The sequence below is a fragment of the Anabrus simplex genome, chromosome 1, assembly GCF_040414725.1.
Source record: "Anabrus simplex isolate iqAnaSimp1 chromosome 1, ASM4041472v1, whole genome shotgun sequence".
In the NCBI taxonomy this organism is placed as follows: Eukaryota; Metazoa; Arthropoda; class Insecta; order Orthoptera; family Tettigoniidae; genus Anabrus; species Anabrus simplex.
Window position 1 is genome coordinate 1,177,525,580 of NC_090265.1, and position 27,579 is coordinate 1,177,553,158.

General features: G+C 37.7%; 1 protein-coding gene across 1 annotated transcript in view; it reads left to right on the forward strand.

Moving 5' to 3' along the window:
* LOC136858164 (hemicentin-1) overlaps positions 1-27,579 on the forward strand; it is a 709,155-nt gene that overhangs the window by 645,089 nt on the left and 36,487 nt on the right. The window contains exon 43 of the mRNA XM_067137503.2: positions 19,713-19,912. Coding sequence (XP_066993604.2) covers positions 19,713-19,912 — 200 coding nt within the window. The remainder of the gene's footprint in view (positions 1-19,712; positions 19,913-27,579) is intronic.

Below are 27,579 nucleotides of genomic sequence, written 5' to 3' on the forward strand. Positions count from 1 at the left end.
AGGCTTCCTTTTCGATCGCTGAATGATGGTTCTCAGAACCTGAGAGTGTTTGAGAGAAAAATGCAACAGGGCGTTCATTTTGGGAAAGGGTAGCAGCAATAGTAGAATCTGATGCATCAGTCTCGACTGTGAACGGGGCATTGTTGTCTATGCTACCAAGAGCGGCATTTTCTACAGCAGACTTGATATCTTCAAAAGCTTTAACAGCAGTGGCAGATAGAGGTAGTGAGGCTTGGCACAGAGGTTGATTTTTGCCAAAAAATTAGACACAAAGGGCGAATAATGTGAGAACATGCTAAGCACTCTCCTAAGAGACTGGTGGTCACATGGAATAGGATAATCTCTGAGCGGTTTCAGTCGATCAGGATCAGGTCTAATAGTCTTGTTACTGATTGTATATCCCAAGAGTTTGATGCTTTTTTGTGAGAAGTAGCTTTTCTCCGAGTTGATTGTTAGATTATACTTGAGGGCCACTTTAAGAAATTTTTCGAGGTTCACATCATGTTCATCTTGGTTTGCTCCACATACTGTGACATCATCTAGGTAAGCGTAGGTATCCGTAAGACCTTCAGCTTGAATGATCTCATCAATTACTCTCTGGAATGCTGCTACTCCATTTGTCACACCGAATGGTATTCTGGTGAACTGGAACAATTTTCCACAAGCCTCGAAAGCCGTAATGGGGCGATCGTGCTCAGGGATGGGTACCTGATGGTAAGCACTACGTAAATCAACGGTACTGAAAACTTCATATCTTGCCGCCTGTGTAATTATATCGTTGATTTGTGGCAGCAGGTAGGCATCGAAAACGGTGAACTTATTAATAGTCCGAGAATAATCGACTACCATGCAATGTTTGTGATTAGATGTCGATACGACATGAACCTGAGCTCTTCAAGGGGAAATACTACTCTCAATTACACCTTCCTTCAGTAGTTTTTAAATTTGAGCTGCAATGAACTGCGAATCACTATCAGAATAGCGACGAGATTTAACAACTATAGGTTTACAATCAGGCGATAAGTTAGAAAATAGTACAGCAGACCTAACTTTGGCTGCCGCTAGTCCACAAATACGGAGAGGGGCTTTAGAACCTCCGAAGTCGAACTGGACAGAGGAGTGCATCTTCATTAAGTCACGACCAATTATCAGATCACAACAGAGGTTAGGCAGGACTGACAATACTATTTTTGAATAATGATGTCCACACATTTTAATATCTAGGGTACATTGACCAATGACTTTTGCTTTATGTGTGGTAGAAGCAAGACCCACTTCTACAGAGGTAGGATGAATTTTTAAATTCAGGTCTCGAGCGATACAGTTGTCTATAAAGCTCAGATCACTACCAGAGTCGAGCATGCCCGAAATAGAATGTCCGTTAATTATCATGCCTGTCTTAACCTTAGATATTTGAGAAGATATGGAGCACAAAGTGATGACTGACAGTGGGGAAGTTTGTTTTAATTTGCTAGTTTTAACTGAGGTAGACCTACAAACTGTAGCTCAGTGTCCACGTTTTCCACAGGAATTGCAAAAGGAATCTTTGGCAGGGCATTTGCCCCTGTGATGCCTATGTAAACCACAAAAGTTGCATTTAGGGAGCGATGTTGCCACTGTGGAATCAGGAGTAAGGTCATTTTCCTCAACTGGAGAGTGATTATTTACTTTTCAGTACATGCCATCCGTATCACCAATACTGATAATTGAGGGTGAAGCATTGCCATATAAGTGAGAATGCAATTGGGCCTGTTCTAAAGATCGTGCCTGAGTGTAAGCATCCAAAAGGGTAAGCGTCGTGTTCTGTAATAAGCGTTGGCGATTAACAGGACTGACTAATCCTCTGATAAATGCATCTCGTATGCAGTCATCACAATTAGTTTCAGCAGTCACGGCTTTAAATTGGCAATCTCTACTGAGAATTCTTAGTGATTCTAGATAGCGGTCGATTAATTCATTAGGTTGTTGCCGCTGAGTAAAGAGTTGATGTCTAGCAAATATTTTGTTTACCGGCTTGACGTATAAGTTCTTAAGAATAGATATTGCATCATTATAAGAATGGCAACGACTTATGTGTTCATAGACTGCAGGAGATATATAGTTTATTAGCAGACAGAGCTTTTGCTCTTCTGTAGCTTCCAGAAATTTTCTTAGGAAGTTTTGGAACGTTTGGGACCAATGATTCCAGCGAGTTGTGGCTGTTGGCGAATCTGGATCCAAGTCGAGTATAGTTGGTTTCAGGTGGTGTTGCAATAGATTTGTTATAAAATTGTTAAAGAAATGGATTAGGAATGACTGTTGACCTTTATGTAGGTTTTATTAAACAAATCTCAGCATATAGGTATGAGACTATGTTATGTAATACATGAACGAGGTTAACAATAAGTCAAAGAGCATTAAACATCCAAAGAGTTCTAATTAGCTACATTCCGTATAACTAACTTCCACAGAAGTTATATCATCACATGCAGTACTGTGATTATTTCATTCAGTTGTGATATTGAAAATTAATTTTACATTTGCACATAACACTAGTGTGTTTATGGACCTAATTATTACCCAGAGGCTATTTTTCCAATGTATATGGCCCACATTTTTCTCCTTCTTCTTGGCCCTTTTCCAGTGTTTTTCGGTTGGAGCTTATTTTACTGCCGGATGCCCTTTCTGATGTCAACCGTATGTGGAAGGATATGTTCACTATTTCATGTTTCCGTGATGGTTGTTAGTGTGGTATGTTCTGTGTAGATGAAGAGATGTTTATTAACACAAACAGAAACACCCAATCCCTGAGCGAGAAAAATTAAGCTTGAAAAAATGAAAATCCTCAGCCTGGTTGCAAATGAAACCTGATGTTCTCTGAAACAAAGGCCACAATACCGACCATTAAGCCAAGGAGCTGGATGTATAGGGCCTACATTGTTTTTATAAAATAGACCATCGTGTCCATAGAGTGCACACTTTGGGCTTTTGATTCTGAAATTGTATCATGATGATGACAGAGCAAACTGGCTGTGCGTTTAGGGGGCGGAGCTGTGACCTTGCACTCGAGAGATAGTGGGCTCATACCCTACTGTCAGCAGCCCTGAAGTTGGTTTCCAGTGTTTCTCACTTTGACACCAGGCAAATGCTGGGGCTGTACCTTAATGCCACGGCCACTTCCTTTCCACTCCTAGCCCTTTCCTATCCCATCATCACCAGAAGACCTATCTGTGTTGATGCAACATAAAGCCAATTGTAAAAGATGATGGTGATGATGATAATGGTCATTATTATTATTATTATTATTATTATTATTGTTCCGAGGTATCTGTGGAACAGCAGAGGTGAAAGAAGGTGCGGGGGTGAACGGGTCTCAAAATACGAAATTAAAGTTTAAAGTTAAGGTAAAATTCAACAAGGTTATATTTTCTTTTCAAAATCAAGAATAAGAAATAACAAATTGAACAGGTACACAGTAGCCGAAACACAATTCGAAAAGGTACAATTACAGTGATTACAGGATTTGGGCTCCGAGAGCCAAACACCCAATTCTTGAGCTATAAGCCCAACCTTACGATATACAGAAGTCAACAAAGGGGCAGAAGACCCCAATCATGCCTAGGAGCACTTGCTCCTCTTTACACGGTAAAGCCTCCTCGAGGCATACAACAACTCAATTTTTCAAGAAAGAGCAACTCGCTCTTAAAATTTCAGCCTATCAAAGGCTACACCAAACTCCACCTTCAAGTTGTCCTCTAAGGACATAAACACAGGGGTAAAATACCCAACCTACTGAGGCCTATTAAGTAAAGAAACATGAAAATTACATGGCCTCTAAAAGACCAACTTGAGAGGAGGCGTTCTTGCACTCCTAATACACTTTATATACAACCTACTTGGCACTAGGCCATTACTGCAAGGGCTAGTCCCATACTAAAGAGGTGACTTTTAGAAGGAAACAATTTACATTATGTTAAGGAAGAAACGGTTGTGAAAATAAGTTCACCTCAATGCAATATGAGTGGGAGCTCGAGAGGGTTAAGCACTCTCTATCCCAATTTGTAGTTTACAAAGATAGAATAGATACCAAGAGTTTTTACATTTTAAGGGAAAGTTACATGGTAAAAGGCTTCGGACCTGCCCCGAGAGTTAAACTGCTGAGCTAGCAAGAAAAGAAGTTATTAAACGGCCATTACCTTGTGGATGAACTGCTGCCCGAAGAGAGAGGCGCTTTCCGCCCCCTGCTACGTACTTTACACACTGAAAGATGTTCCTGAAGTGGTGCAGAGACCCTAAAATCAGCAGTTTATATACTCTCGCGGAAAGTTCGAGGCGTTTCAGGAATGAGAACACCCTCCCACAAGAATTTTATTGGTTAACCAAGAAAACCCCTACACAAGATGAAGAAGAAACACATTATTGGTGCAAAATTAATACGAGAAATTTGGGATTGGCTAAATTCAAAACAAGGGGAAAGAAAGGGTTAATATTGCCAACTTAAACAATGACTGAAAGAAATTTAACAAAGAACAAACTTATGAATTCAAATTTTCTCCAAAAACATAGTTCTTTCACTTCGCACTAGGGTGCACAATTGTAGTTCTTCAGTAGTGCCATCTGGAAGACAATGTCCACACTTCTTACTACAGGCAAAACAAAAATACGTCGAAAACGACCCAGTTCAGAAACTTCAAAATTTCCAAGTAGTGACATCTTCTGAGAAACTTGAAAATCAACACATTAGATAAAGTTCAGGCTTCCTCCAGTAGAGGAGTTTCAACAGGCGCCAGGTTTGAATTAGCGGCGTGGAGGTGTACTGCCCGGTACAATTATTATTATTATTATTATTATTATTATTATTATTATTATTATTATTATTATTATTATTATCATCTTTTAATGGAAGAAGTTAACTAAATCACCTGCTACTCAACAAAAAGGCAGCTAGAGAGGACTCCATTGTGGCTGAATTCTGGAAGTGTGCTGGTAGTAAGACAGTGAATAAGCTCACTGAAACCATTCAGAACATCTGGGAAATGGAGAAGTTACCATCTGACTGAACCTAAACTTTGATCCACCCCCTTTACAAGAAAGGAGACTCCATGGACAACTGAACCCTAGGTAAAAATTCTTGAAGAACTAGGACTAGACATTAAAACTTTAAGACATAATTTAACCTTGGAGTGTGTGTCTGTCAGTCAGGACTTGTAAAATAAGTCTTCAAGGCAAAATGTTGGAAAACTTCAATATCAAAACAGGGCTGAGACAAGGTGACGGGTTTTCCACACTCCTCTTCAACCGCATTCTTGAACAAATTGTGAGAGAATGGAGTAAGGAACTGGTCATTTTGGGTGTCCAGAATGGAGTCTATTGGGGTCACAACAGAGAAGGATTGACAGTAGATGGTCTGGCCTTTGCAAATAACATGGCACTGATCACTGATTATCTGGAAATAGCCTGATGTAAGTCAATTATCTCAGAAGATAAGCAGGCAAAGCAGGACCCCAAGTGTCACTGGAGAAGACCAAGTACTTAACTAACATGAAAGACACTAACAGAGACATGTCACTAGAAGAGGGTAAAATGAAGCATGTGGAGAAACTTAAGTATTTTGGCAACTGGATTGAAACCAACTTGTGAGAGGAAGTAGCTCTCTCCGCGAGATGGAGAATACCAGAGATGTCACAATTCAGAGCTCTACTCCCAGATAGAGAGGCTCAGTGACAGTGCCAGCAAAAGGAGAACAGCTTTCTCTGGTCATGTCACAAAATTGTCTTCCAACAGACTGACCAACCACCAGTTTACTTTCTAGCCAAACAAAGAAGTCTGTACTGAATGGACAATGGAGACTGGGCATGACATAAAAGAACTGGAACTCACCAACTGTGATTTTGAAGATAATCCAAGGTTTTCAGGAAAAATCACTGAAGAAGAAAGGAGCTTCACTGAGAGAAGATATGACAATACCGGGCTAAGATCGAAGTCCAGCAGTTTGGAAGAAGTGCTAGTAAGTTAGGTGTTTTATCATCCCAAGAAAGAAGAAATCATTTTCCAATTTCTTATCACTAGTAAAAAAGTCAGCAGCTCAGAAACACCTGATAACACACTGTAGCAATTGTGGCAATTCTATGTCTACCAAAAAATAAATAAAAAAGTATAAAATGAAAGAATTTAAAATGTAGTCATCTTGAGAATCAAACATGAATATTTTCCTTTCCTAGGATATTCAGCAAACAAAATTCTTTAATGACAGTAAAATGTTTTGTAAAGGATTAGAATTCTACAATGCTCTATCTGATCAAAAGTATCTGGACACCTATTTCAGACTGAAGACAGAGTTTGCTAGTAATGTACTCTCTAATAGTTAATTGGGGCTGATGACCTTAGACTCTTTAAACAACAAGCATCATCATCATCATCATCATCATCATATTAATTAGATTAGGAAATTAAGTCTTAAAACAGAAGTAGATGAATATTGTTACTTGGATAGTAAAATAAATAACAATGGCAGAAGTAAGGAGGACATAAAATGCAGACTAGCTCAAGCAAGGAAGGCCTTTCTTAAGAAAAGAAATTTGCTCATTTCAAACATTGATGTAGGAATTAGGAAGATGTTTTTGAAGACTTTCATCTGGAGCATGGCATTGTATGGAAGTGAAACAGGGACGATAACTAGCTCAGAAAGAAAGAGAATAGAAGCTTTTGAAATGTAGTGTTACAGAAGAATGCTGAAGGTGAAATGGATAGATTGAATCACGAATGAAGAGATACTGAATCGAGCTGGTGAGAGGAGATCGATTTGGCTAAACTTGACAAGAAGAGATAGAAGGACATATTTACGACACCTAGAACTTGTTCAGTTGGTTTTTGAGGGAGGTATAGGTGCTAAGAAAAGTAGGGGAAGACCAAGGTGTGAATATGACAAGCAGATTAGAGCAGATGTAAGATGCAGCAGTTATGTAGAAATGAAAAGGTTAGCACAGGATAGGGTGGCATGGAAAGCTGCATCAAAAGTCTATGGACTGATGTTTCAAACAACAACAACAAATAATATTAACATGATTTTAGTGCGCATTTTGATTTTATCACAGCCCTGACCCTGTTGGGGAGACTTTCCACCAAGTGTTGGAACTTTTCTATAGGAATGACATCCCATTCTTCCTGAAGAGACTTAGCCAGAGAATGTGTTGAAGTTGGACATGGGGTCTGGAACAATTCACCATTCTAAATTGTCCCACAGATGTGCTATTGCATATAGGACTCTGGGTGGCTAAGTACAGTTATAGAATATTATTATCCATAAACCACTGCTGTACAGAACCAGCTTTATGTCTTGGAGAATTATCATTTTGGTATAAACAATGGTCATCACCAAACTGTATAAAAACATTCAAAAATATGTTGATATCATTGATATCCTTCTGCATTTACAGTGCCACGCAGTCCTACAAGAAGGCCGAGTCCATGCCAGGAGAAACATCTCCACACCATAATGCCACATCCTCCAATCTTCACTGTTGGTACTAAAGATTCATGTAGATAGCTTTGGCCGGGCATTCTCCCATACCTAAATCCTCCCATCATATTGCTACAATTTGTAACATGATTCATCACTCTAGATTACCTGTTTTCACTGTTCCAATGTCATTGTTCTTTACATCACTCCAGGCAGTGCTTTTATTAAGAGGGGAAATGTTTGGTTTATTGGCAACTGCTCGACCATGAAATCCTGTTCCTTTTAATTCCCGATGCACAATCATGGGACTGGCTGTACTTTGTGTAGCACTTTGAAATGCTCTAGTGATTCTTTCTATGATTTTCTCACTCCACGCTCTCTCATTGGCACACCTAGTTGCCTGCCATGTGGTAGCGCATGCTGTGACCATTCAAACACAGATGCATGGAAGGTAGTCTATGAAAAGGTAGCTTTCTGCTACTAGTTCAAGCCTTCTGTCCATAGATGGCATTACATGCAATATACCATTTGAAAGCTGAGAATCTGATCTCTCTCTTGAAGTTGAAATTAACATCATACATTGCATCACACAGCAGGTAATCACTCTCATAGTAGGGTGTTTCCACACTTGGTAGTCAGCAAAAGTGGTTAGCCCTAATAAACCTCGCATTGCAAGGAATGAAATTAAGCTTATATTACAGGATAGCAGGAGGAAATCTGACAGTGATGTAGCTTTAGAAAGTGATACAGTTCCATTTACTAGCAATGAAAGTGATAGCAGCATGACAAAAAGTTCAACTGAAACTGAGGACAAGTGTGAATGTGACAGTCATTATGAAGCTCAGCTTGCCTCCAAAAGACAAAGAAGGCAAAGGAAGATGGAGGGAAGATGATAAACCATACAAATACAGTGTTACAGAAAATACTAGAATAACCGAGCTCGATAGCTGCAGTCGCTTAAGTGCGGCCAGTATCCAGTATTCGGGAGATAGTAGGTTCGAACCCCACTGTCGGCAGCCCTGAAAATAGTTTTCCGTGGTTTCCCATTTTCACACCAGGCAAATGCTGGGGCTGTACCTTATTTAAGGCCACGGCCGCTTCCTTCCCACTCCTAGCCCTTTCCTGTCCCATCGTCGCCGTAAGACCTATCTGTTACATAAAATCAGCTTCATGGTCCGTATCGCACTTCAATAGATTCACAATTAAGTATTTATTTTCCACCTAGTTGATACAATGATTGCTTAAGGCAATTTTTAATGGTCAAAAGTGGTACATGTTTCGTATATTATCAACATCTTCAGCCACATAACACTGTTTAGATGAAAAATATATAAAATTGACAAAGTAATGCTTTAGAGGAAGTGTCCTTAAAATTAACATAAGATTGACAAGATTAAAACAAACAAATAACTCAAGAGAAAATATATAAATTATTTCTACAATAGAAAGCAGTCGTCAAGGAAACACTTGTACAATATTCCATAGAGAAATTGTCCTAATAAATATTCTTTTCTTAATAATTCATGAAAAAAGATCATGATCCCATTTTCACACCAGGCAAATGCTGGGGCTGTACCTTATTTAAGGCCACGGCCGCTTCCTTCCCACTCCTAGCCCTTTCCTGTCCCATCGTCGCCGTAAGACCTATCTGTTACATAAAATCAGCTTCATGGTCCGTATGATCATGATCTTTTTTCATGAATTATTAAGAAAAGAATATTTATTAGGACAATTTCTCTATGGAATATTGTACAAGTGTTTCCTTGACGACTGCTTTCTATTGTAGAAATAATTTATATATTTTCTCTTGAGTTATTTGTTTGTTTTAATCTTGTCAATCTTATGTTAATTTTAAGGACACTTCCTCTAAAGCATTACTTTGTCAATTTTATATATTTTTCATCTAAACAGTGTTATGTGGCTGAAGATGTTGATAATATATGAAACATGTACCACTTTTGACCATTAAAAATTGCCTTAAGCAATCATTGTAATAATAATAATAATGTTATTTGTTTTACGTCCCACTAACAAGCAATCATTGTATCGACTAGGTGGAAAATAAATACTTAATTGTGAATAGACCTATCTGTGTCGGTGCGACGTAAAACAACTAGCAAAAAAAAAAAAAAAAAAAAAAAAATACTAGAATAAATCTCATCATAAACAGGAACCTCCCAACCAATTCTTCCCCTCCAGACATTTTTCAGTGCATGTTTCATGACTCTTTATGGGATTTTGCTGATCAGTTTTTTTGCAAAAAAGTCCCAGCTCGCTCAGTATGAGCCGATGGTTTCACACACCACCAGATGATCTCAAGGCTTATTGTCCTTTATGCATTCTTCTCAAATCAGAAAACCCACCTTACAATCATATTGGTCCATCCAAAATTCTATGCTTGCTCGCTTTTACTCCGAAGTCATATCTCTCAAATGATCTGTAATCCATTCTAAATTTCTACATTTCATAAACAATCAAACCCTCATAGAAAACAACAGGCTCCGAAAAATTGCATCCATAGTAAAACATTTCCAACATAATTTCAGAGAAGGCCATAGCAGGATATAGCAGTAGATGAAAGTGTAGTAAAATTTAGGATAATATTGTGTTACACCCAATTCAATCCCAGGAAAAGGGCCTGATTTAGAATAAACTCTAGAAAATTTGTGAGTCTAACACAGGATACTGTCTGGGGTTTTCTATTTATACAGGGAATAAACCAACCCAAGCAGAAGTGACTGGAATGTTACCTCAAGTGAGGCTGAAGTCATACAACTCATGGAACCATATCTTATGAAGAGGCACACAGTGTTTGTTGATAACTGGTATACCGTAGTTCACCCTCCCTGTTCCTAAATTTGTCTTCCAAGAAAACAAATGTAGTAGGAACTGTTATGTCTGTAGAAAAAATATGCCACAAGAGTTCAGGTTGGTATTGTATTCACACAAGATGATGGCATTAAAATGGATGGACAAAACAGCTGTTGCCATGATAAAGAGGAAATGTTAAGCAAAGTTTTATATTTTGGAGTGTCTACTGTCAACTAAGGTGGTAAAATACACCCTCCGTTCGTAAGTCAAATGGTTTCGGGGAATGATTATTAATGTTCTTATCCAACATTCATTTGAACCCCGTGCATAAGAACTGGAAAGTTTGTAAACCCTATCTTATTTAAAATCTAGGATGTAAAAGCGATTAACCCGTGAAATTTAAATGTTGTACATTGAACAGTAATGGAGGAATGAATGTTTTTTAGGCGGTGAATGTTAACATTTCTTAACATCTAGGGCATAGAAGACTACACTTCATGTAAAATTTTAAGATCGTGTCTGAAACAGTTTTGGAAGTATGGATATTGTGTTTCTGAGAGTCAACCACCATCTAAACCCCTTAGGGGAGAAATATTTTGGTGTATATGATATTTTACATCTAGAGCATAAACAAAGAACCTTCTCGTAAAATTACAAATTTGTATGTCAAACAGTTTTGGAGCAGTTTTGGAGAGAATTTCCTTTGCAGAGATAACTCCATTTAACACCTTAGGGGTGGAATGTTTAAAAACATTTCCTATTTCAAACCTAGGATTTAAAATATATACCGCTATTTGGAATTTTGTATACGTACGTTAAATGGTTTCGGAGGAAGGAATTAATATATCTGTTTTTGGATCTTAATCCGCATTCAACTCTCTGAGGCTTTAAATTTGTTTCAAACTTTCTGTTACTTAACACCTAGGATAGGATTTGATATTTTAACTTTGTAAATCAAACGGTTTCATAGAAGTGAATATTTTTTCATCATTCCTCATCACCCAGTCAAAAGTCCTTAGGAGTGTATTGTTTGAAGACCACTTCTTATTTAAAGTCTAAGACAAAGAATTCAGTGGGTATAAAGGGCAGCAAAGATCTTTGATAAAAATCAAGATGAAACCTCCTGTATTGTATAGGCCTATTATATGTATTAAGCTTGTGGAAAGTGATTAGTAGTTTCAGAGGTGTAAATCTTTATATTAGACATTCAATGCCCGCATGAATTTGTAGGTACCTTTAATGGCATACAGACCCAAAATATGTTCTTCCAGTTGTGTATCAAGTTCAATATTATTTCTGTTAAACTCCTGAGTTTTACAAATGACTCTTTTGGCAATAAACAACAGGTGTAGGAAATTTGGTAGAGTACCTTGACTGTTGGGAGACATAGTTTTACAACTTCAACAACTTCTACGTGAATCCAATTCTTATACATGAAATATTTTGAATGATATCATATTTGACACCTACAACATCCAATTTTCTTGTAAAATTTCAAATTCATACATCAAACGGTTTGGAGGGGTGAATCATTTTGTCATAAAACATCACCCTCAACCAAAACCTTTTAGATGTATTGTTTTAAGACCTTTTCTCATTTAAAATCTAAAACACACAGGGGCAACCATCATGTGAAATTTTAACCTTGTATGTCAAACGGCTTCCGTGAAATAAATATGTTTGTCATCAGATATCACCCCCAGTCAAGACCCCTTAGGGGTGCATTGTTTTAAGACAATTTTTTATTTAAAATCTAAGACATTTAGGAGTAACCACCATGTGAAATTCCAACCTCGTATTTCAAGCAATTTTAGATAAATTGATGTTTTTGTAACCAGGCTTCACTCCTACCCCCAGTCAAAAAATCCTTAGGGGTGTATTGTTTTAAGACCACTTTTTATTTTAAAAATCTATTACATATAGCAGCAACCATCATGTGAAATTTCAACCTCGTAAGTCAAACAGTTTCAGAGATACGATTATTTTTTCAGGTCTTTCCCTCTCGGTCAAAATGCCTTAGGGATGTATTATGTTAAGACCACTTTTTATTTAAAATCTAAGACACATAGAACAGCCATCATGTGAAATTTCAAGCTTGTATGTCAAATGGTTAGAGAGAAATGAATATTTATGTCGTCAGCTACACCCTACCCACAGTTAAACACCCTTAGACATGTATTACACTGACTGACAGAGCAAATGCAACACCAGGAAGGAGTGGTCAGAACTTTATGCCAATTGCAGGGTAGACTGACGTCACTGAGGTATGCTCATGATGTGAAATGCGCTGCTGTGCTGCGCACGTAGCGAACGATAAATGGAACACGGCGTTGGCGAATGGCCCACTTCGTACCGTGATTTCTCAGCCGACAGTCATTGTAGAACGTGTTGTCGTGTGCCACAGGACACATGTATAGCTAAGAATGCCAGGCCGCCGTCAACGGAGGCATTTCCAGCAGACAGACGACTTTACGAGGGGTATGGTGATCGGGCTGAGAAGGGCAGGTTGGTCGCTTCGTCAAATCGCAGCCGATACCCATAGGGATGTGTCCACGGTGCAGCGCCTGTGGCGAAGATGGTTGGCGCAGGGACATGTGGCACGTGCGAGGGGTCCAGGCGCAGCCCGAGTGACCTCAGCACGCGAGGATCGGCGCATCCGCCGCCAAGCGGTGGCAGCCCCGCACACCACGTCAACCGCCATTCTTCAGCATGTGCAATACACCCTGGCTGTTCCAATATCGACCAGAACAATTTCCTGTCGATTGGTTGAAGGAGGCCTGCACTCCCGGCGTCCGCTCAGAAGACTACCATTGACTCCACAGCATAGACGTGCACGCCTGGCATGGTGCCGGGCTAGAGCGACTTGGATGAGGGAATGGCGGAACGTCGTGTTCTCCGATGAGTCACGCTTCTGTTCTGTCAGTGATAGTCACCGCAGACGAGTGTGGCGTCGGCGTGGAGAAAGGTCAAATCCGGCAGTAACTGTGGAGTGCCCTACCGCTAGACAATGCGGCATCATGGTTTGGGGCGCTATTGCGTATGATTCCACGTCACCTCTAGTGCGTATTCAAGGCACGTTAAATTCCCACCGCTACATGCAGCATGTGCTGCGGCCGGTGGCACTCCCGTACCTTCAGGGGCTGCCCAATGCTCTGTTTCAGCAGGATAATGCCCGCCCACATACTGCTCGCATCTCCCAACAGGCTCTACGAGGTGTACAGATGCTTCCATGGCCAGCGTACTCTCCGGATCTCTCACCAATCGAACACGTGTGGGATCTCATTGGACGCCATTTGCAAACTCTGCCCCAGCCTCGTACGGACGACCAACTGTGGCAAATGGTTGACAGAGAATGGAGAACCATCCCTCAGGACACCATCCGCACTCTTATTGACTCTGTACCTCGACGTGTTTCTGCGTGCATCGCCGCTCGCGGTGGTCCTACATCCTACTGAGTCGATGCCGTGCGCATTGTGTAACCTGCATATCGGTTTGAAATAAACATCAATTATTCATCCATGCCGTCTCTGTTTTTTCCCCAACTTTCATCCCTTTTGAACCACTCCTCCTTGGTGTTGCATTGTCACTGTCAGTCAGTGTATTTTAAGACCACATTTTATTTAAATTCTACGACATAAAGGAGCAACCGTTATGTGAAATTTCAAACTTGTATACCAAATGGTTTGAGAGAAATGAATATTTGTCATCAAGACCTCACCCGCTAGTCAACCCCTCCCCACTTAGGGGTGTAATGTTTTAAGACCACTTCTTATTCAAAACATACAGGCAAACCATCATGTGAAATTTCAAGCCCATATGTGAAACAGTTGTAGAGAAAAGAATAGTTATGCTGTCAGCCAACAGCCCCCCTCGTCAAAACCGCTTAGGGTTGTATTATTTTAAGACCACATTTTATGAAAAATCTAATACATACAGGAGGAACCATCATGTCAAATTTCAACCTCCTATGTCAAACAGTTTCAGAGAAATGAATATGTTTGTTTTCGGGTATTACCCCCATTTAACCCTTATGGGCTGAAATTTTTCTAAACTTGTCTTATTTAAATTTAACATTAAATACACAAAGAAGCAATTGTTGAGTGCAAATGAAACGTTGCCTGGTCAATGGTTTTGGAAGAATGAATATTTTGGTTCTTAGGCTTTTACCCCTGTTTCATCCCCTTAGGGGTGGATTTTTTGGAAACCCTTCATTAGTAGGTGCCTATTGCCTTTAATATATACTAATTTTCATGTCTCTAATGTCTTCAGGTTTAGAGAAATAAGTATGCTCATAAATAGAATTAAACTCCTTCACTTGCGTGGATTTTTAGAGAAAAAAAATACATGTTCCTTTATTTTTAAAGGAGATTACCAATACCAATTTTCATGTCTGCAATGTCTTCAGTTTGAGATATAAGTAACCTCATAAACATAATTCTACCTATTTCATTAAGCCTCTTCAGTAGATTTCCAAAAACAAAAAATATATGATTCTTAATTTTTAGGGGAGATTCTAAATACAAATTTTCACATCTGTAAAATCTTTAGTTTTTGAGATATACTGTAGATTTGCTCATTTAAATAATTTACCCAATTTTTCACTTCTGTTCACCCCCTTAAGTGAATTTTCCAAAAACAAAAAATATGTGTTTCTTCATTATTAAAAGAGATTCCAAATACCAATTTTCAATCTGTATTATCTTCAGTTTTTGAGATATAAGTATCCTCATAAAAAGGATTGAACCCCATTTTTCACCTCTTTTTCCCCCTAAAGAGGATTTTCAGAAAACAAAATAAAGTGTTTTTTTAAATTTTTTAATGAGATTTCAAATGCCAATTTTGACGTCTCTAAACTGTCAAGTTTTTGAGATATAGATATACTCATTTAAATAATTCACCCTCCTTTTCAGCCCCTTAGTGATGGATCATCCAAAAATCCTCACTTTGTGAGCACATATACTGTAATATAAATGTATCCCCAAAATTGCATTTCTTTCTGTCCAGTAGTTTTGGCTCAGCTATGACTGTTTAAATGAGTATATCTATATCTCAGAAACTTAAAAATTTACAGGTGTAAAAAATTGGTATTTAGAATCTCCTTTACAAATAAGGAAATACGTATTTTGTTTTCTTTTTTGGAAAATCCCCTTGAGAAGAGTGAAGAAAGGTGAAAAAGGAGCTGAATACCTTTCTTGAGGATGCTTATGTCTCAAAAACTGAAGATGTTACAGACATGAAAATTGGTTTTTAGAATCTCCTTTAAAAATAAAGAAACATGTATCTTTTTATAATCACAGGAATAGAACCAGCTTTTGGGTGGTTAGGCCGTGTGCATAATGCAGAGTTTCGTCCAGACGTGCCATTTGGACTCATCAGCTGGAATGGCACGCCCCTCCAGGACTCTGCTTAGCAGTGGCAGACCAAACTGTGTGGCCCCGCCGTGTTAGCAAATCAAGTTTGCTAACCTGCTAAAGGAGAAAAGATTTCTCCGTTCTTTTTCCGATCTTTTTGTTTTTAGAAAAATCCAATTAATGGGAGTGAACAGGAATTTTAAAAAAGACTATAATATTGCACCTGTCCTGGGGTCGGCAGAGTGCTGAATATAAAGTTAAAGATCACAAATAAATATATGGATGGAAATCTTTTGGATGAGGAACTTCAGGAATCAAACCTGGGCATCGAAGTCCCATCCTCCCTACATTCAACTGGCACAACAGCTATGCTCAAGAGCATATGGGTCAATGGTACTGTTTGTAAGAAAAGTGGGTAGTTAATCAAATATATTGAAAGTAGGGTGCTATAATAAGAGGAATATGCTACATTACTAAATAATAAGAATAGTGTGTTCCCAATTCAAAACATAATTTTAATAACTGATAGAGTGACATGAAAATATCTATACACACAAGAAATGCCATATGATTGCCTACATGGCAATTTTAAACACAAAATTAATTATATGGGAAATGCCGTTAATATCTTTCATCAGTCTTTATCACTTCTGAATCTCATTCTGGCATTCCCAAATCAACTTATTAACACTGCACATATACATTTCACTTCTTAATCAATAGGGATCTGTCCCTTTATTTAACCATTGGTACCCACGAGTATCCACTATATTATGGCATAATAACACAAAGATTACATGAAAAGAATGGCATTCTCATGAGAAAAACATTATTTTACAGTGTCGAAGTATTAGGACATGGTATGAAATACAGTTCCACATATTTACCCAATCACGAAAATCATGTCGTCGCTTGTCGCCAATAAAGTCCACTTTATCATATTGAAATGGCGTATGGCTTGTAGTGCCAGGAGTGTCCGAGGACAATTTCGGCTCACCAGATGCAGATCTTTTGATTTAACGCCCATAGGTGACCTGCATATCGTGATGAGGATGAAATGATGATAAAGACGACACATACACCCAGCCCCCGTGCCAGCGAAATTAACCAATTATGGTTAAAATTCCCGACCCTGTTGGGAATCAAACCCAGGACCCCTGTGACCAAAGGCCAGCACGCTAACCATTTAGCCATGGAGCAGGACTACTTTATCATATTAATTACACATCACACAGCACATACGCATTTCTCCAATGCAATACCTTATTCCAATATTTTACGAAGCGGACACACGACATTGGTATCCTGTAAATCACCATAAATCACCGTACACTGATATAATACATAAATGCAAACACATGTAAGGATGAAGCAATCATTTGTAAATACAACACAAGATATAATCCATATACTTTAATGCCTTCTGAAAATGTGACCCCTTTTCAGGTCTCCTGGTGTTGATTCAAGGACATTGATACCAATCGGGTATCGAACCATGTTACTTTTACTTCGAGGTGCTACCTGAAAATCCCTACTACTCTTATTTAACTACAAAATTTGGAGGATTACTTCACCTATCGAATCATGAAATGTACAGCGTTGATGGCAACAAATTATTGGCACGTGAATATTCAATAGAGTGTGAAAATGAGGGAAACATCTTATGTGATTTTTGCGAGCATTTGATAGACCTAACGGGACCGGCCACTTTGGGTCTGGCGTTCCCCCTATTGTCATTTATCCTGAGGGCCACAAATCTCTGTTGAAGGACAGCCTGTCTCCAGCTGAGCGAAACACTTTCACTCGCACCCAGACGTAAATACGTAATTCTTAGTTCCATAATCTTGTATTCTCCATGTAAATAATTATTTATGGATACCTGCAAATATCAGTTTATCTTAATGCTTCAACCTTATTCAGTATTGGTTCAATTCATCATCATCATTATTATTATTATTATTATTATTATTATTATTATTATTATTATTATTATTATTATATTCTTAACCTGTCATCTTAAACATTTCACATATACTGTTTTGTCCTTCATTTTCACACACAAGTACCTCAAATCCATGTTATTTACACATTGAGATGATCCTAAATCAACAGGTATTAACTCAACATAATGCTTACCTGCATAACTATCTAGGTTATTGTTCGCACCTCGAGTCATCTCTCATGTTTCTAGTTGTCAGCATCCTTAAGACTAAAAATGGAGTTAATTGTATGCATGCATTAAATTGTGAAGCCTCGAATGATCTATGTTTGAAAAATTGGGGATCAACTTCCTTTCCTCCTACTTCCATACTTCTCAGCAACAGTTCTCCGTTCCTCATCTTCCCTCGGTTGTGATACCTGCAGTGACTTGTACCGATTTCTCACAGACACCTGTCCTGAATTCTGATCCTGAATGGATCCCTTAGCCTGCAATCTCCTTCCCCTTAAAACATTAGACCACCTGTCTTCTACAATTCCCCCCTTTCCTTCCCATCCCTCTTTTACACCTACTGTATCCTGTACATTGTTTGGGGGAGGCCTAATTTCCTCCTTGTCCTCTGAGAGAATCCTAATTATCTCCCTCAAACTTTCCAAATCCTCCCTCATACTTCTTAATGCCTCGCCACACCCACAGTTACTACACTTGCACTTCTTAGCCATTATTTACTGAATAACGAAAAGGAAAGGAAAAATAAGATACGGTAACTTATTCTGTGCAAAATAAAAATTAAAGGAAAGAAAAGAAAAGTAATCTCCTAGTGCTAGTGTAATGATAAACAACATCAGCAGCTGACATATTTCCTTTTAATTCATAGGTACCGGTATGCCAAGGGATATAAGACAATATTCTTTTATCTAATGGATGTTGCAATATTCAATAGTTATACAATCCAGAAAAAGATCACAAGAAAAAAACAGCAAATCACAGAATATATAGTCCTCCTAGCAGAACAAATCCTTGAGAATGGTGTGCTTCCTGACTATGCAAGATGGGGCAGACCACAAAACGGCATTTCACCTGTTAGGCTCAAGGTAATTCAGTGGTCACACTTTGCAAGACTTATACCCCCAAATCCTATAGTAGATTCTAGGTTGTGACTGTGTTGAATGCAAGACTGGCAAGAAGAAAAGTGCAACAAGATATGAATGTGAAAACTGTTTGGTGACTTTGCATTTCCTGGAATAATTTAGGGTGTTTCACAGCACTAAAAACTTTTTAAGTGTTCTTTAGGTTGCAGGTCATCATTGCATCAAGCACAGGTATGATTAAAATTTCAGTTAAATGCAGATTATGTGTATAAAGCTTAGTATAGTAAAACTATATTGTATGTATGTAAAAAATAGTACAGACATGCATGTTAAGCACGTTAAAATTAGTTTGCCAATGGGTTAATGTTTGTTGGTCCCTGGGTGTCAATATATGTGGCCAACCAGATCGTGGTTGTGCTGTAGTTTTACCTTCATATTTCCACTTTACAGTATAATTACATCACTAATAATCGATTTGGGTATATTCGTAAAGTTAGAAATGTTGCTTATTTGGTAACCAACGATTACCCCACATTGAAAGTTGCTAAGCTCTGTAGTTGCACCAAGCATGAAAGCTTACCTGTCTCCTTTCATATTGGTACAATGCGTCATATATTGTTGTGTGCTAGTGCAGAGGAGTGTTCAGATACTTTTGACCAGATAGTGTATAACTCAGATGTTGTTGGTTGTGTAACTATTAATTTAACATGTAAATAATGTCATGGCACCATTACTAGAGATAATTGTATGTCAAAGGGTTAAGATCAGTTCAAGGCTAGATCAGGGTATTCTTAGTCTTATGTATCATAATTAAGTAGCTCAGTCTGAATTTTACTTGAGGTTTAAGGTCAGATGCCTTTCTTAATGCCACACGATTTTTCAGGTACATTTTCATACCATCGGATTCAGTAGGTTAAACTTTTGACATCTTGGAGGGAAGTTAGTGGCTAAGTCAGCGCACTAAACATCCCCTTTCCTATGTCAGCTGATGATGATGTTGACAATGATGATAATTACATCATGTGAAAGAGTGGTAAAATACTGATACAATATATGATTAAATTTATTTCTTTATGTTACAGGAACTGCCTTATGAGGTGCTCTGAACCAGATTCAAACTGTGAAAGTGGAGCTAAACTGACAGAGACTGTACAATATGTCATCCTGACTCCAGACATTAGTACCATACCAGCTTACAAGAATATTACATTATTATCTGTACGAGATGAAGACAACCGAATACGGCCACATACAAGTTTCAGGATTAAAGAAAATGAGGAAGGTAGGCATCATCTCTAATCTTCATAAACAATACTGTGAAGTGCATCATGTAACAAGAGTTTTTAACAGATTAATTAATAACAGCATGTGGCCTCCCAAGAGTTGACGTCATATAGGCGACCTGTGCATCTATGAGGTTGGGGCCCTACCTATTATAAATTTTGATGATGGAGATGGCACACACCCCCACCCTCTGAGCTATCAGATTTAACCAATAAAGGTTAAAATCCCTGACCCAGCAGGGAATCAAATCTGGGACCCCCAGGACCAGAGGCCAACACTCTAACCATTTAGCCATGGAGCCGGACATTACTTAATATATTACTACTGCACATGAAAAAGAGAGTAAGTCAAAAACTCTACTTCTTTGAAAACATTGTCTGGAGTTGGGGCGATATCTTGCTCAATTATTGAAAGGTTTTTATGGCTCTAAGGTTAATAATATTTTTATCTCTCATATATTTATGACTATAAATATAATGCTAAAGGAAAATTTGCTAAATGTGATGCAGAAAAGTGGGCTTAAAGTAGGATTGCCACCTGTCCCGTATTGTACGGAACATCCCATATTTGAGGTGAACATTTTGTGTCCTGTATTATGTTGTCCCATAAAAACAAGCGTTTGTCTTTTTTTCTCCTAATATTTTTAAATCCATATTTGATTTGAGCGCCATTGAAGTTCAAAGTAGCTCCATAATTTTTTCTCTTTGGAGCCTCAGAAGGAGGAAATTTTTCTGATAATGTTTTTTCTGCATGTTTTGTCATACATAATGCATTGTATTGCATGTACTGTTAAGAGGGTTTAAGTTAGTTTCTTTTACGAATTTCAATAATAATAATCTTATTCTGTTTACCCTTTACTCGAAAGACCTCTCTAAATAACATGTAGAGTAAGATTGGTCTCGGAGACCGGGCTTATTTAACTACTGACACCATGTAAAATCCATGTATGTTTAGTTGATGATAATATATTGTAAACCATAAAAAGCACATTTTACAATCAATTAGTACACTCTGAGGGTATTAACAGGTAGAGAAAATAGTCACAATTGCAAACTTCAAGCTCAAGATTACTGGAATAGTAGTGTTATTTTATAAATTATTTTTATGGTGATATTATCCTTTCACTCTAACACAATTAGCACTGTAATTGACAACAGTTACCTAGATCTTATAAACAAGATCGGCAGATTTTGAAGGAACATTCCAAACATATTACTTTTGCACATCTAATGCACTTGCACGCCGTTTTCCTCTTCTTTTGGCATGGACACGTGCTGCAAGTCTTCCTCTTCTCAAGTCTGTCAGTTATCGTGCCTTCTGCAATAAGCACGTCATCCTCGAGGTTAAGGACTTCTCGAATACTGTTCCTCAATTTAAGTGGGAAGGTTGGTAGGGAAACTAGTTCGGCAATTTCCATTCCATGTTCATAAACAAAGTCAAGCCTCTTCACAATTTTGTTCCCTGAGTAGCACAAGTATAGAATATAACTATTGACCACAGCTATATTGAACAAAGAAAAGAATACTGCTGTGTGCCATCACCGGGTTCTTCTGTTAGGTGAATAATTTGCGCACTTCATGTCAAGTGTATCCCCACAAGATTTAGTTGCATTGTAGTAACTGTTGATTTCTTGCATTCCATTTTCATCTTCACATCTGCTGTGATGCATTGATGAAATAAAGAATACAGCTCTATTCTTCTTTGGAACAATAGACAACAGTGGCAAGTCCTTAGTAAATCCATACATAGCGGATTTAACCTTTCTTGAAGGTGATGGCTGGAATTCCTTAGGAATATTTCTTTTGTTTTTCCTCACAGTTTCCACATATGAGAGTCCCCGATTTTTTAAAACGTTTACCAATTCCACAGATGAAAACCAATATTGTCTCCTGTTATATTGCGATTGATTTTCTGCACAACCTTTGTAACTCTCAAGACAGACTGCATTGACTTTCCTAATTTACGTTCTTCATCTGCAAGACCTATCCCATCGGGATATTTACCTGTATAAATATAGGCATTATAAAGGTACAAACACTTAGCATCTGTTAAGCACACTACCTTTATTCCATATTTTCCTGGTTTCTTTGGCATGTATACTTTAAATGGACATCTACCGCTGAATGGTATAAGCATCTTGTCGACGCAAACATTTTCTCCCAGGACGAACAACTTTTGGCAGTTGCCCAAACATTCCTCGAAGAATGTAGAGATTGGAGCCGCCAATCTGTCTTCCTCCTGCTTTCTCTGTCTCTAGAGTCGTCGAAACGCAGAGCGAGTAGAAGGATTTCGAACTTCTTCACTAACATTGTACACCGAAAAATTGGGTATCCTGATGGTCCAGTTGTGCATATTCTCGCAGCCTGACTTGAAAATGGAAGATAATGCCAGTAATCCAAAAAGAGCTTTAATTTCAACAGAATTGATGTCCCGGTAATTAGAAAGATTTGATGGATTTTGAATTTTACCCCGTACGTTTGATAGTTTTTCGTTTGTCCATAGAACAATTTCATTAATCATCCAAAAGAACCTTGCAGATATCTGCAGGAGCTGCTTTATTACCAAGGTTTTAGCAGAGGTAGTAAGACCAGGCAGACCTCGAATAATATTGTGTGTAGGTGTTTTTCTTGATTGAGTTTGCAGCTGGCTGTACCAAACAAATTTATTTTTACCTAGATATACATCATTGGTTGTAGCCGTGTCAGATGAAGTGGTTGTGGTTGTTATATTTTCATCTTCACGGCTGGCTTTGTCAGGGTTCAGCAATTCTTCTTCTAACACCTCGATGTCTGAATCAGATGTTACACTCTCACCTGTATTGCTGATGATGAAATCTGGATCTTGGTCAGAATCATCAATCTCCGAATTTTCCACATCATCGTTATCGTCTTCTAACCATTCTCCCAATCTTGTGCAAAAATCAAGATCAGTTGGCCTCGTTGCCATTACAATACAGTGAGAGACATTTTCCATGTCTGTGGAATATAATAAGTACAATTACCTAAGAGAAATCTCCCTCAAATAGAACTTACAGCTAAGTTGTATTTGATAAATACTACGTTATACGACATACAGGTCTGTAAGACTGACAAGTTTAGCATGGAAAAATGACACACTTGACAAATAACCCCAATAACAATGCACTAAACAGTTTTGAGACAACAAACATGCTGTAGCTTATTAGAAGAAAAGTCAAAGAACACATAGCTCGAAGGACAATGTAAAACATTTACCATTGTTGCCAACATTTTGGAAATAAAATTATCCAGTGGCCTGACAGACCGATCTTTTGGGTTGAGGGTTAATGAAGCTAATTATAACCTAATTGAGATAGTGGGTTCGAACCGCACTGTCGGTAGCCCTGATGATAGTTTCCCATTTTCAATTCAGGCAAATGCTTTGGTTGTACCTCAATTAATGCCACGGGGAAGGAGAAGGTGGTAGTGTTTCACATTGTTACCAACAACGTAAGGCAAGCTGATATAAGTACCAACATGGTTGGAGATGTGTGGGATCTGGTAAATGCAGCACGGGTGAAGTTTAAGAAAGAGGAGATTGTTATTAGTGGAATACTGTGTAGGAGGGATACTGACTGGAGGGTGATTGGAGATTTAAATGAGACTATGGAGTGGGTATGTGGGAAACTGGGAGTGAAATTTCTAGATCCTAATGGGTGGGTAGGAGATAGGGATCTGCGCTCGGATGGCCTTCATTTAAACTGCAGTGGTACGTATAAGTTAGGAAATTTGTTTGGAAGGGTAATAGGGAGGTACATTCAGGGAAACGGGATGCCAGCAGTGATAAGGGAACAGGGAACTGGAAATCAAGTAGGGATGACATAAAATTGTTAGTGTTGAACTGTAGAAGTATTGTAAAGAAAGGAATAGAATTAAGTAATTTAATAGATATATATTTACCAGATATTGTAATAGGAGTTGAATCATGGCTGAGAAATGATATAATGGATGCAGAAATTTTCTCACGGCACTGGAGTGTGTATTATTATTACAAGTTATAAATCTCATTTTTCAACCGTATTGGAGTTCAGAGTATCAAATTATTATAATTAATGAACCACCTTTCCAATACATAAAATCCTTATATTTAGGATGAAACCATTTAATCACAAATTGGACATGTTTCACTCAACTTTGTGAGCATCATCAGCAATAGTTAACATAAATCGTTGGTGGGTCAGGGCCCTGATCCTGGTATATCACAAAAGAATGTCTAATATACATTGATAAAATATATAAATTTAACAATTTAAAAATAATCAATAAGATTATTTATGTCTATTAAAACAATTTAAAAAAAAAATCAGATTGTTTAAAATGTAAAACGGAATGGATGGCTTAAATGTTAAAAATAGTATATGGTAATTAAATGTTCTTAAAAATCGTTGTCCAACATATCTACGCTCGATTATATTAAGACTGTTTATGATAAAATCAGTTTTTCAAATCAGGGTGAGTTCTTATTATAGACTATGTTGCTGTTTTTTAAGAATAAACATGATGAGAAACGCTAAAATCGCACATGATGGTTGAAAAACGAGTTCACTGGTGATAAAATGTCGTCTAGATCGGCGTAAGTTAGCCTTTATGGGACTCCTTGCGTTGTAATTTCTGCCATTATTTTATGCAGTAATATGTTGAAATTGTTCTTCTAACGAAAAAATGCTGATCTATTATATCACTGGTGATAAAATGTCGTCTAGATCGGCGTAATTTAGCCTTTTATGGGACTCCTTGCGTTGTAATTTCTGCCATTATTTTATGCAGTAATATGTTGAAATTGTTCTTCTAACGGAAAAAATGCTGATCTATTATATGAAATTGATCGAATGTATCCTGAAAAAGAAAAAAGGGGGGAAAAATATGAGTGTCGTCTATTGGAAAATTTAAAGAGTGTAGCACTTTAAGGAGATGATAACGGAAAGCACTTACCCGTGTGTGAACTGGTCCCTTGGTTATTTACTTAGGTTTGACGGTAACTGGCTTACTGCTGCGTGTATTGTACGAATGCGGTCGCGGAGACGGGGAAGGTAGCCGTGAGGGGAAGGGAGGCGGGGCATTGCGCGAGTTGTCGGCCAATGGGGAGGATGCAATGGTAGGAAGCGTTGTGGGAGTGGCTACTGTTGTTGCTGATGCTACGGGAGGATTAAAAGCATGTTTATAATGGAAAATCTTCAGGAAATTATTAGCATTAATTCCGAATTTAGCAATTAAGTTGGGGATTTGTTCAATTATGGGACTGTTAATATCCGATACTTCATTTAAATTACTATCCTTATTGAAGTATTGGTCCAAAGAAATGTAACCATTTTCATACCCGGTCATTAGACTGCTTTTATTTACGTATTTGAGTATTTGCATATCTTGATCGATAGTGCTGAAATTATGCCCTGTGTCTCTCATATGAATACTCATAGCGGAATGTTTTCTGTGTTTCAGGGCATTATAATGTTCTAAATATCTTATTCTAAAACTGCGGCCAGTTTGCCCTATATAAGAAAAATTGCACTGCGTGCATTTGAGTCTATATATTCCCGAGTTTGAGTATTTGTCGTAAATTGTATTGACGGAATTAGAATTGAAAAAGATATTACGATTGGTGTTATAGGTTCGGTATGCGATGTTAATATTATGCTTATTTAATGGTTTAGTGACATTATAAATAGCTGGGTTGGTGAAAGTAAAAATAGCGAAATTTGTTCTTTTGGTTTTTTCGGGAACTAGTGTAGTTGAATTCTTTAGTTTAATTTTACCCATGATTCTGGTGATCATTTCAGGTTTAAAACCATTCATCATGGCTAGTTCTTTGATTAAACGTATTTCTTTTTCTCGATTAGCTTTAGAAAGGGGAATGTTCATGGCCCTGTGAATCAAGCCGTAAAATGTAGCTTGTTTATGGGAGCGAGGGTGCAAGGAATCGCTTTTTATTGTTATAGGGGCGGCAGATGGTTTCCTGTAAATTTGGTAAGTGAACTTATCTTTATCTCTAGTCAAGGTTAAATCTAGAAAGTTTAGGGAGTTGTTGATCTCGTCCTCTTTAGTAAACTGAATACTAGGGTTAAGGTTGTTAAGAAGCCTGAGTACGTTGTCACTATTATTCAATTGTTTATCTATGATTACGAATGTATCATCCACAAATCTCAGCCATAGATTTACACCGTTAATTTTGTCAATTATTAATTTGGTTTCCATATCGTCCATAAAGATATTGGCAAGAATGCCGGAAATTGGGTCGCCCATTGCTAATCCTTTTTGATGATATATTTTATTATTAAATGTGAAATAGTTATTGTTAAGTACAAATTTCAATAAATTAATAAAATCGTCTATTTCGTATCTGCTTAGATTATTTTGTTTCATAAGGTTAGATTTTACGATTTTAATTGTGTCAAATACGGGTATGTTCGAATACATGTTAGTGATGTCATAAGATACCATAACGTGATTATCTGTTAGTTTGAATGTGGACAATTTGTTGCAGAAATCTACAGAATTCTTTATGTAGGCTTTATTGTTGAATTTATAATGCTTATACAGGAAACGGTGCAAAAATTTTGAAACGTTATATGTGGGACTATTTCTACAATTTATAATGGGGCGCATTGGAATTTCTTGTTTATGTATTTTTGGTAAAGCTCTGGCTGTGGGTAATTTAGGGTTCATTATGGTAAGTTTTTGTTGTTCGTACTCTTGTAAAAGAAAAGAAGACTTCTTTAACAGGTTCTTAAGGTCTCTTTGGATTTTTAGTGTGGGGTCTTTTTCCACTATATTATAGGTTTCAACGGAAAAGAAGTTTTCGGTTTTGCTAATGTATTCTTCTTTATTCATTAGTACCGTTGTAGGACCTTTGTCAGCTTTTGTGACTATAATATTGTTGTTATTGATTTTACACTTAAGTTCGGTTATCTGTTTGTTAAAGTTTGATATTGACTTAGAATTCAATTCTTTAACTAAAGAGGGGAGATTCTTCTTTATTTCATATTTCACGTCATTTCGATGTTCGATTGGGAGTTTTAAAATACTAGATTCAGCCTCGGCAACATTAGTAATGAGGTCGTCAGACTTATTGGAGTTGGGCCAGTTGAATTTCATACCTTTATGCAAGAGGTCCATTTCGCTGCTAGAGAGTGTGATATTAGATAGATTGATCGTGGAGGGAATATTATTTAAATGGGGTGTATGTGAGTTATTCATTCTGTGAGAGTTAACGGATTTTGTTTGTGAATCCTTAAGGAGTTTTAGTTTCTTCTCCAAAACTGATTGCTTATTGCTTATTGCAGCTGATACTTTTTCATTAACGAATTTGAGTGAAACATGTCCAATTTGTGATTAAATGGTTTCATCCTAAATATAAGGATTTTATGTATTGGAAAGGTGGTTCATTAATTATAATAATTTGATACTGGAGTGTGTATCGTAGAGACAGGATAGGAAAGGTGGGAGGGGGAGTTTTAATTCTGGTGAAAGAAGAATTTGTAAGCTACGAAAAAGTTAAAGATGAGACACATGAAATTCTAGGTGTAAGGCTCATTTCTAAAAATAATAGGCAACTTTATATATTTGGAGTGTACAGATCGGGAAAGGGTAGCACTGATGCGGATTCGGAATTATTTGATAGGATAGTCAGCTATGTGGGAAACGACATGGA